The following is a 17,524-nucleotide window of genomic DNA, read 5'->3' as shown; positions in this document are numbered from 1 at the left end:
ACTCTACATTTAAGCCTTTCGGCTTTAGTGTGTCTAACTCATAGATCCAACGGAGTTCCAATTTTTTCAAAACACTTATCCTGTCCCCCCCTCTTCTTTGGGATGGAACTCTATCTATTATTCTAAATTTTAGATCTTTTTCCGTATGATTAAAGTCCAAAAAATGTTTTGAGATCGGAAGATCCTGTCTTTGCTTCCTAATTGAATGGCGGTGGTTGTTTAGGCGGGTTTTAAATTCACATGTCGTTTCCCCCACGTACCATAATTTGCAGGGACACTCCAATAGATATATAACATAATCTGAGTTACACGTAAGGTATTCACGAATTATATATTGTTTATCCGTAACTGGATGTTTAAAGCTAGATCCCTTAAGCATATATTTACAATTTACGCATGATAGACATGGGAAGCAGCCATATTGTTTATTCCCTGTGATTGTGAGTTGGGCAGTATTTTTGAAGGAACCAATATCCGACTTTACTATATGGTCTCCAAGATTTTTGTTTCTGCGGTATGAGAAGAGTGGGGGTTCCCTAAATTCCTTAATGTTTGGTAGGCATTTGCCTAGCATACCCCAGTGTTTCCTAATCACCTTCGCGATTACTCCACTTTCTTCCGTGTATGTCATTACACACGGGATTCTACTTAACATTTTTTTCTCTGTATTTTTCTCCATTAATGCCCTTCTATTTGTATTCAGAGTCCTATGTTTCACTTTGTTAAGTAATTCCCTCGGATATCCTCTCTGTAGAAATTTGTTTGCCAACCTGTCTACTACCCCCCCAATTTTATCTTCTTCTTTTACTATTCTACGTATCCTCAGCATTTGGCTGAGGGGTATGGATCTCACCATAGCGCGGGGATGTTGGCTGTTGAACATTAAAAGATTGTTTTTGTCCGTCTCTTTTACAAATAAAGTTGCGTTAAGTTCCCCATTTTCCTGTTTTATCAAAACATCTAGGAACTGTATACTTGACCTTGAAGAGACCAATGTAAATTTAATAGTTCTATCTATTGTATTTAGGTACTCATGGAAATACTCAAGTTCTTTATCTGTTCCTGTCCAAAGGAGGAAGATGTCGTCTATGTATCGCCACCACACCAGCACATGCCGGAAGTGGTGGGACACATAGACGAGATCCTCCTCCAGGACACTCATTACAAGGTTTGCATAAGCGGGGGCCATACTGGCCCCCATTGCTGTACCACGTTGTTGTGAATAGAAGGTATCCCCAAATAGAAAATAGCTCCGCCCCAAAATAATTTCCAATAATTTTAATACAAATTTCTTTCCTTCCATAGACACTTCTATTTGATCCAATTTCTTCTCTACAGCCTTTAGTCCAGTCTGATGTTCAATTGACGTATAAAGTGAAACGACATCATAAGATGCCAAAATCACCTCCCCCTCTAGTTTTTGGAAGACTGGACTAAAAGCTGTAGAGAAATTGTATTAAAATTATTGGAAATTATTTTGGGGCGGAGCTATTTTCTATTTGGGGATACCTTCTATTCACAACAACGTGGTACAGCAATGGGGGCCAGTATGGCCCCCGCTTATGCAAACCTTGTAATGAGTGTCCTGGAGGAGGATCTCGTCTATGTGTCCCACCACTTCCGGCATGTGCTGGTGTGGTGGCGATACATAGACGACATCTTCCTCCTTTGGACAGGAACAGATAAAGAACTTGAGTATTTCCATGAGTACCTAAATACAATAGATAGAACTATTAAATTTACATTGGTCTCTTCAAGGTCAAGTATACAGTTCCTAGATGTTTTGATAAAACAGGAAAATGGGGAACTTAACGCAACTTTATTTGTAAAAGAGACGGACAAAAACAATCTTTTAATGTTCAACAGCCAACATCCCCGCGCTATGGTGAGATCCATACCCCTCAGCCAAATGCTGAGGATACGTAGAATAGTAAAAGAAGAAGATAAAATTGGGGGGGTAGTAGACAGGTTGGCAAACAAATTTCTACAGAGAGGATATCCGAGGGAATTACTTAACAAAGTGAAACATAGGACTCTGAATACAAATAGAAGGGCATTAATGGAGAAAAATACAGAGAAAAAAATGTTAAGTAGAATCCCGTGTGTAATGACATACACGGAAGAAAGTGGAGTAATCGCGAAGGTGATTAGGAAACACTGGGGTATGCTAGGCAAATGCCTACCAAACATTAAGGAATTTAGGGAACCCCCACTCTTCTCATACCGCAGAAACAAAAATCTTGGAGACCATATAGTAAAGTCGGATATTGGTTCCTTCAAAAATACTGCCCAACTCACAATCACAGGGAATAAACAATATGGCTGCTTCCCATGTCTATCATGCGTAAATTGTAAATATATGCTTAAGGGATCTAGCTTTAAACATCCAGTTACGGATAAACAATATATAATTCGTGAATACCTTACGTGTAACTCAGATTATGTTATATATCTATTGGAGTGTCCCTGCAAATTATGGTACGTGGGGGAAACGACATGTGAATTTAAAACCCGCCTAAACAACCACCGCCATTCAATTAGGAAGCAAAGACAGGATCTTCCGATCTCAAAACATTTTTTGGACTTTAATCATACGGAAAAAGATCTAAAATTTAGAATAATAGATAGAGTTCCATCCCAAAGAAGAGGGGGGGACAGGATAAGTGTTTTGAAAAAATTGGAACTCCGTTGGATCTATGAGTTAGACACACTAAAGCCGAAAGGCTTAAATGTAGAGTTTAAAATTCATCCACAAATGGTCCTTCCCTAAAGGGAAATGCTTGGTTGAATTAGCTGTATGTACACTCCGGTTGTTATTATGGATCATGCAGAATGAAGACTGTTCTACTGCTCCTATTTTAATAAGTGTTATGTTTGTATTTTTTTAGATGTAACTCCACTCCCAGTGAAAAGGGTCCTTGCCCTGCTGTATATGGATTAGAAGCTCACAGAGGAGGACATAGTCGCGAATATAATCTAATTTCTGCATATATTGTTTTTTAGATATATATCTTTTCCGATATTCGTTTGATGTGGTTTTGCTGGCCAGTTGAGAATGTATACTTGATTTAATAAATATAAAATCAGCATGAAACTCTGTACATGTTGGAAGGAAGTTTCTTTCTATTAGAGATACTGGGCATAATAAAAGTACACTTATATGGGCTTTACTGCGGAGTCTGTGTGATCTGAGAAGGTCACAGGACAATGTAGAAGCCCATCAGCAGCGGGAGACATCCTGAATAAGGTGCCGTCCTGCTAGCTGAGAGTGGTTGATAGCAATGACCCATTAGGTATCTAAATGTATAAAAATAACTTGAAAGTGCGGAGGAACATCAGTTATAGAGCTCCGCTGTATACCACACAGAAGTCGGCGCTGCCACAACTAAGATGGAAGTATGGGGCAGATAATGTCCTTATGCGCAGGCGCTAGTAGTAGGAAGGAGTATGTGCAATCTCACTGGCTGGCTCCACACCACGTGGATATGGGAAGCCCTGACATGCGCAGTAAACTCTAGAGAACGCCGAATTCACCGGCGATATAGTCCTCCATGTGACACAACCTGTACAGCGGGGTAAGCACTATGTTATGCTAATATCAGCGATTATGAATCATTATATATGTATGAGAGAATAAAATATAAACAGCCGTAAAAGTAGAAATACCATTGGGAATGTGGATGCAGGAAAAGTCTTATGGCACTTTAGCACATTGCACTTTTAATCACTAAAATAACACATGGAGCGTTTATTAAGTATAATGTAAACTTATTATAATATCTGTAAGCATATGTATGGCTATTTACTATGTAAATGAGTGTATGGTATATGTATATAAGGACACAACTTGTTACCACCCACTGCTTGAGAAAGGCTCAGAGCGAGCCGAAACGTCGCGAGATGTGGGTCTGAAATAAGCTTCACAGCTTTTTTCACCTTCATTACCTATTGGAGTGCTGCCTTCCATTTTTTGCCTAGCATATTACTTGGATGGACATGAGGACGGTCTTTTCTAGGAGGCCTGGCACCCATTGGTGAGCGTTGTGCTGCACTCATTTTTCTTTATCTATATATATATATATATATATATATATATATATACATACAGTGTATGATCAGACTGTACCGCGGTATAACAGTATACTCTGTGTTATAGGTATATATATATATATATATATATATATATATATATATATATATATATATATATATATATATACAGTGTGTGATCAGACTGTACCGCGGTGTAACAGTATACTCTGTGTTATAGGTATATATATATACAGTGTGTGATCAGACTGTACCGCGGTATAACAGTATACTCTGTGTTATAGGTATATATATATATATATACAGTGTGTGATCAGACTGTACCGCGGTACAACAGTATACTCTGTGTTATAGGTATATATATATACAGTGTATGATCAGACTGTACCGCGGTGTAACAGTATACTCTGTGTTATAGGTATATATATATACAGTGTATGATCAGACTGTACCGCGGTATAACAGTATACTCTGTGTTATAGGTATATATATATATATATATATATATATATATATATATATATATATATACAGTGTGTGATCAGACTGTACCGCGGTGTAACAGTATACTCTGTGTTATAGGTATATATATATATATATACAGTGTGTGATCAGACTGTACCGCGGTATAACAGTATACTCTGTGTTATAGGTATATATATATATATATATATATATATATATATATATATATATATATATACAGTGTGTGATCAGACTGTACCGCGGTATAACAGTATACTCTGTGTTATAGGTATATATATATATATATATATATATATATACAGTGTATGATCAGACTGTACCGCGGTATAACAGTATACTCTGTGTTATAGGTAGATATATATATATATATACACAGTGTGTGATCAGACTGTACCGCGGTGTAACAGTATACTCTGTGTTATAGGTATATATATATACAGTGTGTGATCAGACTGTACCGCGGTGTAACAGTATACTCTGTGTTATAGGTATATATATATATATATATATATACAGTGTGTGATCAGACTGTACCGCGGTATAACAGTATACTCTGTGTTATAGGTAGATATATATATATATATATACAGTGTGTGATCAGACTGTACCGCGGTGTAACAGTATACTCTGTGTTATAAGTATATATATATATATACATACAGTGTGTGATCAGACTGTACCGCGGTATAACAGTATACTCTGTGTTATAGGTAGATATATATATATATATACACAGTGTGTGATCAGACTGTACCGCGGTGTAACAGTATACTCTGTGTTATAGGTATATATATATACAGTGTGTGATCAGACTGTACCGCGGTGTAACAGTATACTCTGTGTTATAGGTATATATATATATATATATATATATATATATACAGTGTGTGATCAGACTGTACCGCGGTGTAACAGTATACTCTGTGTTATAGGTATATATATATATACAGTGTATGATCAGACTGTACCGCGGTATAACAGTATACTCTGTGTTATAAGTATATATATATACAGTGTGTGATCAGACTGTACCGCGGTGTAACAGTATACTCTGTGTTATAGGTATATATATACATACAGTGTGTGATCAGACTGTACCGCGGTATAACAGTATACTCTGTGTTATAGGTATCTATATATACAGTGTGTGATCAGACTGTACCGCGGTGTAACAGTATACTCTGTGTTATAGGTATATATATATACAGTGTATGATCAGACTGTACCGCGGTATAACAGTATACTCTGTGTTATAGGTATATATATATATATATATATATATATATATATATATATATATATATATATATATATATATATATATATATATATATACAGTGTGTGATCAGACTGTACCGCGGTGTAACAGTATACTCTGTGTTATAGGTATATATATATATATACAGTGTGTGATCAGACTGTACCGCGGTATAACAGTATACTCTGTGTTATAGGTATATATATATATATATATATATATATACAGTGTGTGATCAGACTGTACCGCGGTATAACAGTATACTCTGTGTTATAGGTATATATATATATATATATATATATATACAGTGTATGATCAGACTGTACCGCGGTATAACAGTATACTCTGTGTTATAGGTAGATATATATACAGTGTGTGATCAGACTGTACCGCGGTGTAACAGTATACTCTGTGTTATAGGTATATATATATACAGTGTGTGATCAGACTGTACCGCGGTGTAACAGTATACTCTGTGTTATAGGTATATATATATATATATATATACAGTGTGTGATCAGACTGTACCGCGGTATAACAGTATACTCTGTGTTATAGGTAGATATATATATATATATATATATACAGTGTGTGATCAGACTGTACCGCGGTGTAACAGTATACTCTGTGTTATAAGTATATATATATATATATACATACAGTGTGTGATCAGACTGTACCGCGGTATAACAGTATACTCTGTGTTATAGGTAGATATATATATATATATACACAGTGTGTGATCAGACTGTACCGCGGTGTAACAGTATACTCTGTGTTATAGGTATATATATATACAGTGTGTGATCAGACTGTACCGCGGTGTAACAGTATACTCTGTGTTATAGGTATATATATATATATATATATATAGTGTGTGATCAGACTGTACCGCGGTATAACAGTATACTCTGTGTTATAGGTAGATATATATATATATATATATACAGTGTGTGATCAGACTGTACCGCGGTGTAACAGTATACTCTGTGTTATAGGTATATATATATATACAGTGTATGATCAGACTGTACCGCGGTATAACAGTATACTCTGTGTTATAAGTATATATATATACAGTGTGTGATCAGACTGTACCGCGGTGTAACAGTATACTCTGTGTTATAGGTATATATATATATACAGTGTGTGATCAGACTGTACCGCGGTGTAACAGTATACTCTGTGTTATAGGTATATATATATATATATATATATACAGTGTGTGATCAGACTGTACCGCGGTATAACAGTATACTCTGCGTTATAGGTATATATATATATACAGTGTGTGATCAGACTGTACCGCGGTGTAACAGTATACTCTGTGTTATAGGTATATATATATATATATATATATATACACAGTGTGTGATCAGACTGTACCGCGGTATAACAGTATACTCTGTGTTATAGGTATATATATATACAGTGTGTGATCAGACTGTACCGCGGTGTAACAGTATACTCTGTGTTATAGGTATATATATATACAGTGTATGATCAGACTGTACCGCGGTATAACAGTATACTCTGTGTTATAGGTATATATATATATATATATATATATATATATATACAGTGTGTGATCAGACTGTACCGCGGTGTAACAGTATACTCTGTGTTATAGGTATATATATATATATACAGTGTGTGATCAGACTGTACCGCGGTATAACAGTATACTCTGTGTTATAGGTATATATATATATATATATATATATATATATATATATATATATATATATATATATACAGTGTGTGATCAGACTGTACCGCGGTATAACAGTATACTCTGTGTTATAGGTATATATATATATATATATATATATATATATACAGTGTATGATCAGACTGTACCGCGGTATAACAGTATACTCTGTGTTATAGGTAGATATATATATATATATATACACAGTGTGTGATCAGACTGTACCGCGGTGTAACAGTATACTCTGTGTTATAGGTATATATATATACAGTGTGTGATCAGACTGTACCGCGGTGTAACAGTATACTCTGTGTTATAGGTATATATATATACAGTGTGTGATCAGACTGTACCGCGGTATAACAGTATACTCTGTGTTATAGGTAGATATATATATATATATACACAGTGTGTGATCAGACTGTACCGCGGTGTAACAGTATACTCTGTGTTATAGGTATATATATATACAGTGTGTGATCAGACTGTACCGCGGTGTAACAGTATACTCTGTGTTATAGGTAGATATATATATATATATATACAGTGTGTGATCAGACTGTACCGCGGTGTAACAGTATACTCTGTGTTATAAGTATATATATATATATATACATACAGTGTGTGATCAGACTGTACCGCGGTATAACAGTATACTCTGTGTTATAGGTAGATATATATATATATATACACAGTGTGTGATCAGACTGTACCGCGGTGTAACAGTATACTCTGTGTTATAGGTATATATATATACAGTGTGTGATCAGACTGTACCGCGGTGTAACAGTATACTCTGTGTTATAGGTATATATATATATATATATATATACAGTGTGTGATCAGACTGTACCGCGGTATAACAGTATACTCTGTGTTATAGGTAGATATATATATATATATATATACAGTGTGTGATCAGACTGTACCGCGGTGTAACAGTATACTCTGTGTTATAGGTATATATATATATACAGTGTATGATCAGACTGTACCGCGGTATAACAGTATACTCTGTGTTATAAGTATATATATATACAGTGTGTGATCAGACTGTACCGCGGTGTAACAGTATACTCTGTGTTATAGGTATATATATATATATACAGTGTGTGATCAGACTGTACCGCGGTGTAACAGTATACTCTGTGTTATAGGTATATATATATATATACAGTGTGTGATCAGACTGTACCGCGGTGTAACAGTATACTCTGTGTTATAGGTATATATATATATACAGTGTATGATCAGACTGTACCGCGGTATAACAGTATACTCTGTGTTATAAGTATATATATATACAGTGTGTGATCAGACTGTACCGCGGTGTAACAGTATACTCTGTGTTATAGGTATATATATATATATACAGTGTGTGATCAGACTGTACCGCGGTGTAACAGTATACTCTGCGTTATAGGTATATATATATACAGTGTGTGATCAGACTGTACCGCGGTGTAACAGTATACTCTGTGTTATAGGTATATATATATATATACAGTGTGTGATCAGACTGTACCGCGGTGTAACAGTATACTCTGTGTTATAGGTATATATATATATACACAGTGTGTGATCAGACTGTACCGCGGTATAACAGTATACTCTGTGTTATAGGTATATATATATATATATAGTGTGTGATCAGACTGTACCGCGGTATAACAGTATACTCTGTGTTATAGGTATATATATATATATATATATATATACAGTGTGTGATCAGACTGTACCGCGGTATAACAGTATACTCTGTGTTATAGGTATATATATATATATATATACAGTGTGTGATCAGACTGTACCGCGGTATAACAGTATACTCTGTGTTATAGGTATATATATATATATATATACAGTGTGTGATCAGACTGTACCGCGGTATAACAGTATACTCTGTGTTATAGGTATATATATATATATATATATATACAGTGTGTGATCAGACTGTACCGCGGTATAACAGTATACTCTGTGTTATAGGTATATATATATATATATATATACAGTGTGTGATCAGACTGTACCGCGGTATAACAGTATACTCTGTGTTATAGGTATATATATATATATACAGTGTGTGATCAGACTGTACCGCGGTGTAACAGTATACTCTGTGTTATAGGTATATATATATATATATATATATATATATATATACAGTGTGTGATCAGACTGTACCGCGGTATAACAGTATACTCTGTGTTATAGGTATATATATATACAGTGTGTGATCAGACTGTACCGCGGTGTAACAGTATACTCTGTGTTATAGGTATATATATATATATACAGTGTGTGATCAGACTGTACCGCGGTATAACAGTATACTCTGTGTTATAGGTATATATATATATATATATATATATATATATATATATATATATATATATATATATACAGTGTGTGATCAGACTGTACCGCGGTATAACAGTATACTCTGTGTTATAGGTATATATATATACAGTGTGTGATCAGACTGTACCGCGGTGTAACAGTATACTCTGTGTTATAGGTGTATATATATATATATATATATATATATACAGTGTGTGATCAGACTGTACCGCGGTATAACAGTATACTCTGTGTTATAGGTATATATATATACAGTGTGTGATCAGACTGTACCGCGGTATAACAGTATACTCTGTGTTATAGGTATATATATATATATATACAGTGTATGATCAGACTGTACCGCGGTGTAACAGTATACTCTGTGTTATAGGTAGATATATATACAGTGTGTGATCAGACTGTACCGCGGTGTAACAGTATACTCTGTGTTATAGGTATATATATATACAGTGTGTGATCAGACTGTACCGCGGTGTAACAGTATACTCTGTGTTATAGGTATATATATATATATACAGTGTGGGATCAGACTGTACCGCGGTGTAACAGTATACTCTGTGTTATAGGTATATATATATACAGTGTGTGATCAGACTGTACCGCGGTGTAACAGTATACTCTGTGTTATAGGTATATATATATATATACAGTGTATGATCAGACTGTACCGCGGTGTAACAGTATACTCTGTGTTATAGGTAGGTAGATATATATATATATATATATATATATATATATATACAGTGTATGATCAGACTGTACCGCGGTGTAACAGTATACTCTGTGTTATAGGTAGATATATATACAGTGTGTGATCAGACTGTACCGCGGTGTAACAGTATACTCTGTGTTATAGGTATATATATATACAGTGTGTGATCAGACTGTACCGCGGTGTAACAGTATACTCTGTGTTATAGGTATATATATATATATACAGTGTGGGATCAGACTGTACCGCGGTGTAACAGTATACTCTGTGTTATAGGTATATATATATACAGTGTGTGATCAGACTGTACCGCGGTGTAACAGTATACTCTGTGTTATAGGTATATATATATATATACAGTGTATGATCAGACTGTACCGCGGTGTAACAGTATACTCTGTGTTATAGGTATATATATATACAGTGTGTGATCAGACTGTACCGCGGTGTAACAGTATACTCTGTGTTATAGGTATATATATATATACAGTGTGGGATCAGGCTGTACCGCGGTGTAACAGTATACTCTGTGTTATAGGTATATATATATATACAGTGTGTGATCAGACTGTACCGCGGTATAACAGTATACTCTGTGTTATAGGTATATATATATATATACAGTGCTGAATAAAGTGGGACTGGCATATGGTTGCACTGTGCCGCGTGATCCCCTGGTATGTGTTTTGGGCTATGTTGAGGAGATCATAACTGATAAGATGTATAAAGTGGTTATTGCCAGACTGTTATTTATCGCGCGAAAGTTGATTGCCAAATTCTGGATTAGAGAAGAGCCACCAACAAGGAGAGACTTTATGAAGCAAGTGGAACATATTATTGCTTTGGAGAGGAGTATCTACGTTAGGAGGAGCAAGGCGGACCTTTTTGACAGGCTGTGGAACCCGTGGCTTGAATCAATGTGATTTAAAAGACCTTGTGCTCCATTGGGAGGTTTATTGACAAATCATCTTCCTTTTCTTGTACTTTTATATATGACAAAGTAGGGGGGGTCGACTCTTGACAGGTCTCTAGAGGGGGGGGAAGGGGGGTGGGAGTTTGGTTTGGGACTAAATATGTTTTCCTTTTTTTTAAAAAAAACAAGTATTGTACACTGGTATATTGCTGATAACAAAGTATTCCTTTTATTGTTTATGTGCAATATTTATGGTTTAATTAAAAATATCTGATTTAAAAAAAATATATATATATATATACAGTGTGTGATCACTCTGTACCGCGGTATAACAGTATACTCTGTGTTATAGGTATATATATATATATATATATATATATATATATACAGTGTGTGGTCAGACTGTACCGCGGTATAACAGTATACTCTGTGTTATAGGTATATATATATATATATATATATATATATATATATATATATATACAGTGTGTGGTCAGACTGTACGGCGGTATAACAGTATACTCTGTGTTATAGGTATATATATATATATATACAGTGTGTGGTCAGACTGTACCGCGGTATAACAGTATACTCTGTGTTATAGGTATATATATATATATATACAGTGTGTGGTCAGACTGTACGGCGGTATAACAGTATACTCTGTGTTATAGGTATATATATATATATATACAGTGTGTGATCAGACTGTACCGCGGTATAACAGTATACTCTGTGTTATAGGTATATATATATATATATACAGTGTGTGATCAGACTGTACCGCGGTATAACAGTATACTCTGTGTTATAGGTATATATATATATATATATACAGTGTGTGGTCAGACTGTACGGCGGTATAACAGTATACTCTGTGTTATAGGTATATATATATATATATATACAGTGTGTGATCAGACTGTACCGCGGTATAACAGTATACTCTGTGTTATAGGTATATATATATATATATACAGTGTGTGATCAGAGTGTACCGCGGTATAACAGTATACTCTGTGTTATAGGTAGATATATATATATATATATATATATATATATATATATATATATATACAGTGTGTGATCAGAGTGTACCGCGGTATAACAGTATACTCTGTGTTATAGGTATATATATATATATATATATATATATATATATATATATATATATATATATATATATATATACAGTGTGTGGTCAGACTGTACCGCGGTATAACAGTATACTCTGTGTTATAGGTATATATATATATATATATATATATATATACAGTGTGTGGTCAGACTGTACCGCGGTATAACAGTATACTCTGTGTTATAGGTATATATATATATATATATATATATATATATACACAGTGTGTGGTCAGACTGTACCGCGGTATAACAGTATACTCTGTGTTATAGGTAGATATATATATATATATATACAGTGTGTGATCAGAGTGTACCGCGGTATAACAGTATACTCTTTGTTATAGGTATATATATATATATATATATATATATATATATATATATATATATATATATATATATATATATATATACAGTGTGTGGTCAGACTGTACCGCGGTATAACAGTATACTCTGTGTTATAGGTATATATATATATATATATATATATATATATATATATATATACAGTGTGTGGTCAGACTGTACCGCGGTATAACAGTATACTCTGTGTTATAGGTATATATATATATATATATATATATATATATATATATATATATATATACACAGTGTGTGGTCAGACTGTACCGCGGTATAACAGTATACTCTGTGTTATAGGTATATATATATATATATATATATATATATATATATATACACAGTGTGTGGTCAGACTGTACCGCGGTATAACAGTATACTCTGTGTTATAGGTATATATATATATATACACAGTGTGTGGTCAGACTGTACCGCGGTATAACAGTATACTCTGTGTTATAGGTATATATATATATATATACAGTGTGTGATCAGACTGTACCGCGGTATAACAGTATACTCTGTGTTATAGGTATATATATATATACAGTGTGTGATCAGACTGTACCGCGGTATAACAGTATACTCTGTGTTATAGGTATATATATATATATATATATATATATATATATATGTACAGTGTGTGATCAGACTGTACGTTATAGATGACACTGTACAGTGCGCTCCGTACATTACAGCCCATATCCCAGTAGGACACCGTGCACACGCATTACCTGCTTCCCCTCCGCTCGGTGTGCGGCCAGGCTGACTTCCCCGTAGCTCCCCTTACCCACCACACGAATGATTCTGTAATTCTCCAGCTCCGCCCGCAGCCTGTTCTCCTCCATCCCGTTAACGATTTACGGCATTCCCGTAGTCCCAAGGCAGACCTGCTCAGCACAACTTCCGGCAGCGTCACGGTAACTAAGCAACCGGAGAACGGAGACCGGAAACAGCAGCTAGAGCAGCGAGGAACTTTACAGCTGGAGAAGCAGAGAGCGCAGCGACATCCACTGGCCACGGTCAGTATTGCAGGGTGAGCGGTCACTGCTGGATAAAAGCCTTTCACAAAGAAACTCATAAATGATGAAAACATGGGGATAATTATATGCACGGTGTAAATATCATGTTACTTGTCATGTCATAATGCTCGCAGAAGAACACCAACAAGTTACAATAATAATACTGACTTCTGAGGATTTTGAAGCGTTTTTTTTTTCTGGCTCTGGTTTCGCGCCAGAATCCACATGTAAGACCATGTTCACACATTCAGTATATGGTGAGTTTTTTTACCTCAGTATTTGTAAGCCAAAACCAGGAGTGGGTGATAAATGCAGAAGTGGTGCATATGTTTATATTATACTTTTCCTCTGATTGTTCCACTCCTGGTTTTGCCTTACAAATACTGAGGTAAAAAACTCACCAAATACTGAATGTGTGAATTTAGCCTTAACGATTGACATGTCGCTTCTTTTTACATTTAGGCCACATTCACATGTTCAGTATTTGGTCAGTATTTTACATCAGTATTTGTAAGGCAAAACCAGGAGAGGAACAATTAGAGGAAAAGTATAATAGAAACATATGCACCACTTCTGTATTTATCACCCACTCCTGGTATTGGCTACAAATACTGAGGTAAAAAACTGACCAAATACTGAATGTGTGAACATGGCACAAAAAAAAGCTTAGACTCTGCCTTCACCAAGTCCCAAATCATTTTCAAAAGAAAACCTCCCCATTGCGCTCATTTTCTCCTCTCCTTTTCTAATCCCGTTAGTAATAACGTCATGTCAACGTCGTCAGCGCAGTAATGACGTGACTTCACTTCTGTCCATTTTTTTAAAGCGTCATAAAAAAAAGTCAATTCTTTGGGTCATTTTCCACACGTAAATCACAAGCAAAACATTTCTCGGAGCGTTTATTTTGGTGAAGCTTTTACAGTGAAAATAGGTGAAAAAAAACCACATCATAGCGATACTACAATTAAAAATGCATTAAAAAAACACAGAAAATCTCTCCAAAACAGCGTAAAAGAAAAAAGAAAAAGTGTCCTTGCTAAACCGCGGCAAAAGTTAAGTTTTTTTGTTTTTTTTTTGTTAAAGTGAGTTTTAGATGTAGATTTTTCAGGCAGGAAAATTCACGTAAAAAAAACTCTGTGTGAACATACCCTAAAAAAAAGTGAAGGGGAAAAAAAACGCGATATGTGCACTATACGTTCGTTTTCTCAGTCACATGAATGGGAAGCAAATTTGAAGTCTTTTTTTGGCAAAAAAAAAATATGTAAATAATCCCTGAGTCAATGTTAATTGAATGTATGTTCACGTGGATTTTTTTTTTTTTTACATCAATTTTTTATGATGCACATTTACAAAAAAATGAAAAAAAGCTTCAAAAATCAAAGGCTTTTTTTGTATAAGTACACACAGTGCAAGAACACAGCTGGGTTTTACTTTGCAGGTAAAGCATATGCGATTCTAAGGGTATGCGCACACGCTGCGGATTTTGCTGTGGATCCGCAGCGGATTGGCCACTGCCACGGCCAGTACCATGTAAACCTATGGAAAATAAAATCCGCAGTGCACATGCGTTGTTTATTTTGCAGCGTGTCAATTCTTTGTGCGGATTCTGCAGCGGTTTACACCTGCTCCATAATAGGAATCTGCAGGTGTAAAACCGCATGTGAAATCTGCACAAAAACCGCAAAAAAAAAACCACGGTAAATCTGCGGTAATTCCGCAGTGCGGTTTACCTGCGGATTTACCAAAATCAGTCTGGAAAAATCCACAGGACTTTCCGCAACGTGTGCACGTAGCCTAAGGGTATGTGCACACGATGCAGATTTAGTGCAGAACAATCTGCTGCAGTTCTGCACTAAATCTGCATCTCCTGGCAGAATCTGCAGGTGCGTTTTTGATGCGTTTTTGATGCGTTTTTGATGCGTTTTTGATGCGTTTTTTGAGCACAAATCTGCACAAAAAACGCATGAAAAACGCATCAAAAACGCATGAAAAACGCATCAAAAACGCGTGAAAAACGCATCAAAAACGCACCTGCAGATTTCTATTATGGAGGGGTGCAGAAACGCTGCAGAACTGCACAAAAGAAGTGACAGGCACTTCTTTGAAAACTGCAGCGTTTCTGCGCAGATTTTTCTGCACCATGTGCACAGCTTTTTTTTTCCCATTGATTTACATTGTACTGTGATCACAGTGCAGTTCTGCAGCGTTTCTGCTGCAGAAAAATCTGCAGCAGTTCTGCACTAAATCTGCATCGTGTGCACATACCCTAAGACTCTGATGCACGTGATGGAAAATGTATCCACAGCGCAAACTGATAGGAGCCGTGTATTTGAGATCAGTGTATGCTGCAGATCTTGGCGCGACTGCGGGGGGAAAATGTGGCTTCCATTTTTGCAATGATATCTGCAATGATATATACCACTCTAGTTATCACTGTCGGAGGCCTGTAGAAAATATGTTTCATGGGAACATGGCTTATTTTTGTCTTAGGCTACTTTCACACTGGCGTTTTTTTTAATACGTCGCAATGCGTCGTTTAGGGGAAAAAACGCATCCTGCAAAGTTGTTTGCAGGATGCGTTTTTGCCCCATAGAGTAACATTACCGACGCATTGCGACGTATTGACACACGTCGCAACCGTCGTGCGACGGTTGCGCCGTGTTGTGGCAGACCACCGGGAGCAAAAAACGTTAAATGTAACGTTCATGCGCGGCCGGAACTCCGCCCCCACCTCCCCGCACCTCACCCGTTGTGCGGCGCATCAAACGCTAGCGTCGGAATCTCGGCCCGACGCAATGCGACGAGCCGAATCCGACGCTAGTGTGAAAGTAGCCTTATGTGTTGTTTTTTTTTGTGTGTGTATGGAACATTTTTTTTCTGCTTCAGTTGATTCAAAAGTCAGATTTGCAGAGGTTTTTTTTTAAGCCGAAAAACCTCTAGAATTGATATGTTGCTTCTTTTTTTCACAAGGAATAAATACAGCACCTTCTGCACTACAGGTGTGTGACTGTAGAGATTTTACTTGTAGATTTTGAAGCAGAATCTGCTCTAAAATTCACCAAAAAAGTAACTGTTTTTAAACACTTTTTTGTGACTGGGGCTTTTTTTGTCAGCTACAGCCAATTCAGAAATCAGATTTAGAGTCTTTTTTTCCAAGCAAAAAACCCTCAAACTTTGTTCGCACTGAATCTTGTTTCTTCAAAGTTTACGTAGCGGAAACTGTCCAAAATCATCCCCAAAAGCACAAAACTAGGATTTACAGCTGCTAGGCTGGCTAGTAGCTGTAAATCATTCGGCTGCAGCGATGAAAACTAAATCTCCGAGCGCTAAAAAATACTCGGAGGTCACCCGAGCGTGCTCGGAAAAACCTGAGCAACGAGTACACTCTATCAGGAAGCTTATTCAAAAAGTATTTGAAAAAGGTTTTTTATGTGAATATTGAAGCAGAATCCTCTCCAAAATTACATGAAAAAACTGCATTCTGAATATGACCTGAAGGTATATT

General features: G+C 36.0%; 1 protein-coding gene across 4 annotated transcripts in view; it reads right to left on the bottom strand.

Annotated features, from left to right (window-relative positions):
* The window catches only part of NEK4 (NIMA related kinase 4), a 138,423-nt gene extending 124,507 nt beyond the window's left edge, over positions 1 to 13,916 (bottom strand). For 2 of the 4 annotated variants that reach the window (XM_069736819.1, XM_069736821.1), the window contains exon 1: positions 13,732 to 13,911. In XM_069736819.1, coding sequence (XP_069592920.1) covers positions 13,732 to 13,845 — 114 coding nt within the window. In that variant the 5' untranslated portion in view covers positions 13,846 to 13,911. Of the gene's footprint in view, positions 1 to 13,731 lie in introns of all 4 variants that reach the window. The other 2 variants (XM_069736822.1, XM_069736823.1) reach the window with 2 other exon arrangements.
* Positions 13,917 to 17,524: the final 3,608 nt, after the last annotated feature.

This window comes from Ranitomeya imitator, chromosome 8, assembly GCF_032444005.1.
Source record: "Ranitomeya imitator isolate aRanImi1 chromosome 8, aRanImi1.pri, whole genome shotgun sequence".
In the NCBI taxonomy this organism is placed as follows: Eukaryota; Metazoa; Chordata; class Amphibia; order Anura; family Dendrobatidae; genus Ranitomeya; species Ranitomeya imitator.
This window is presented reverse-complemented; position numbering and strand designations above follow the sequence as displayed.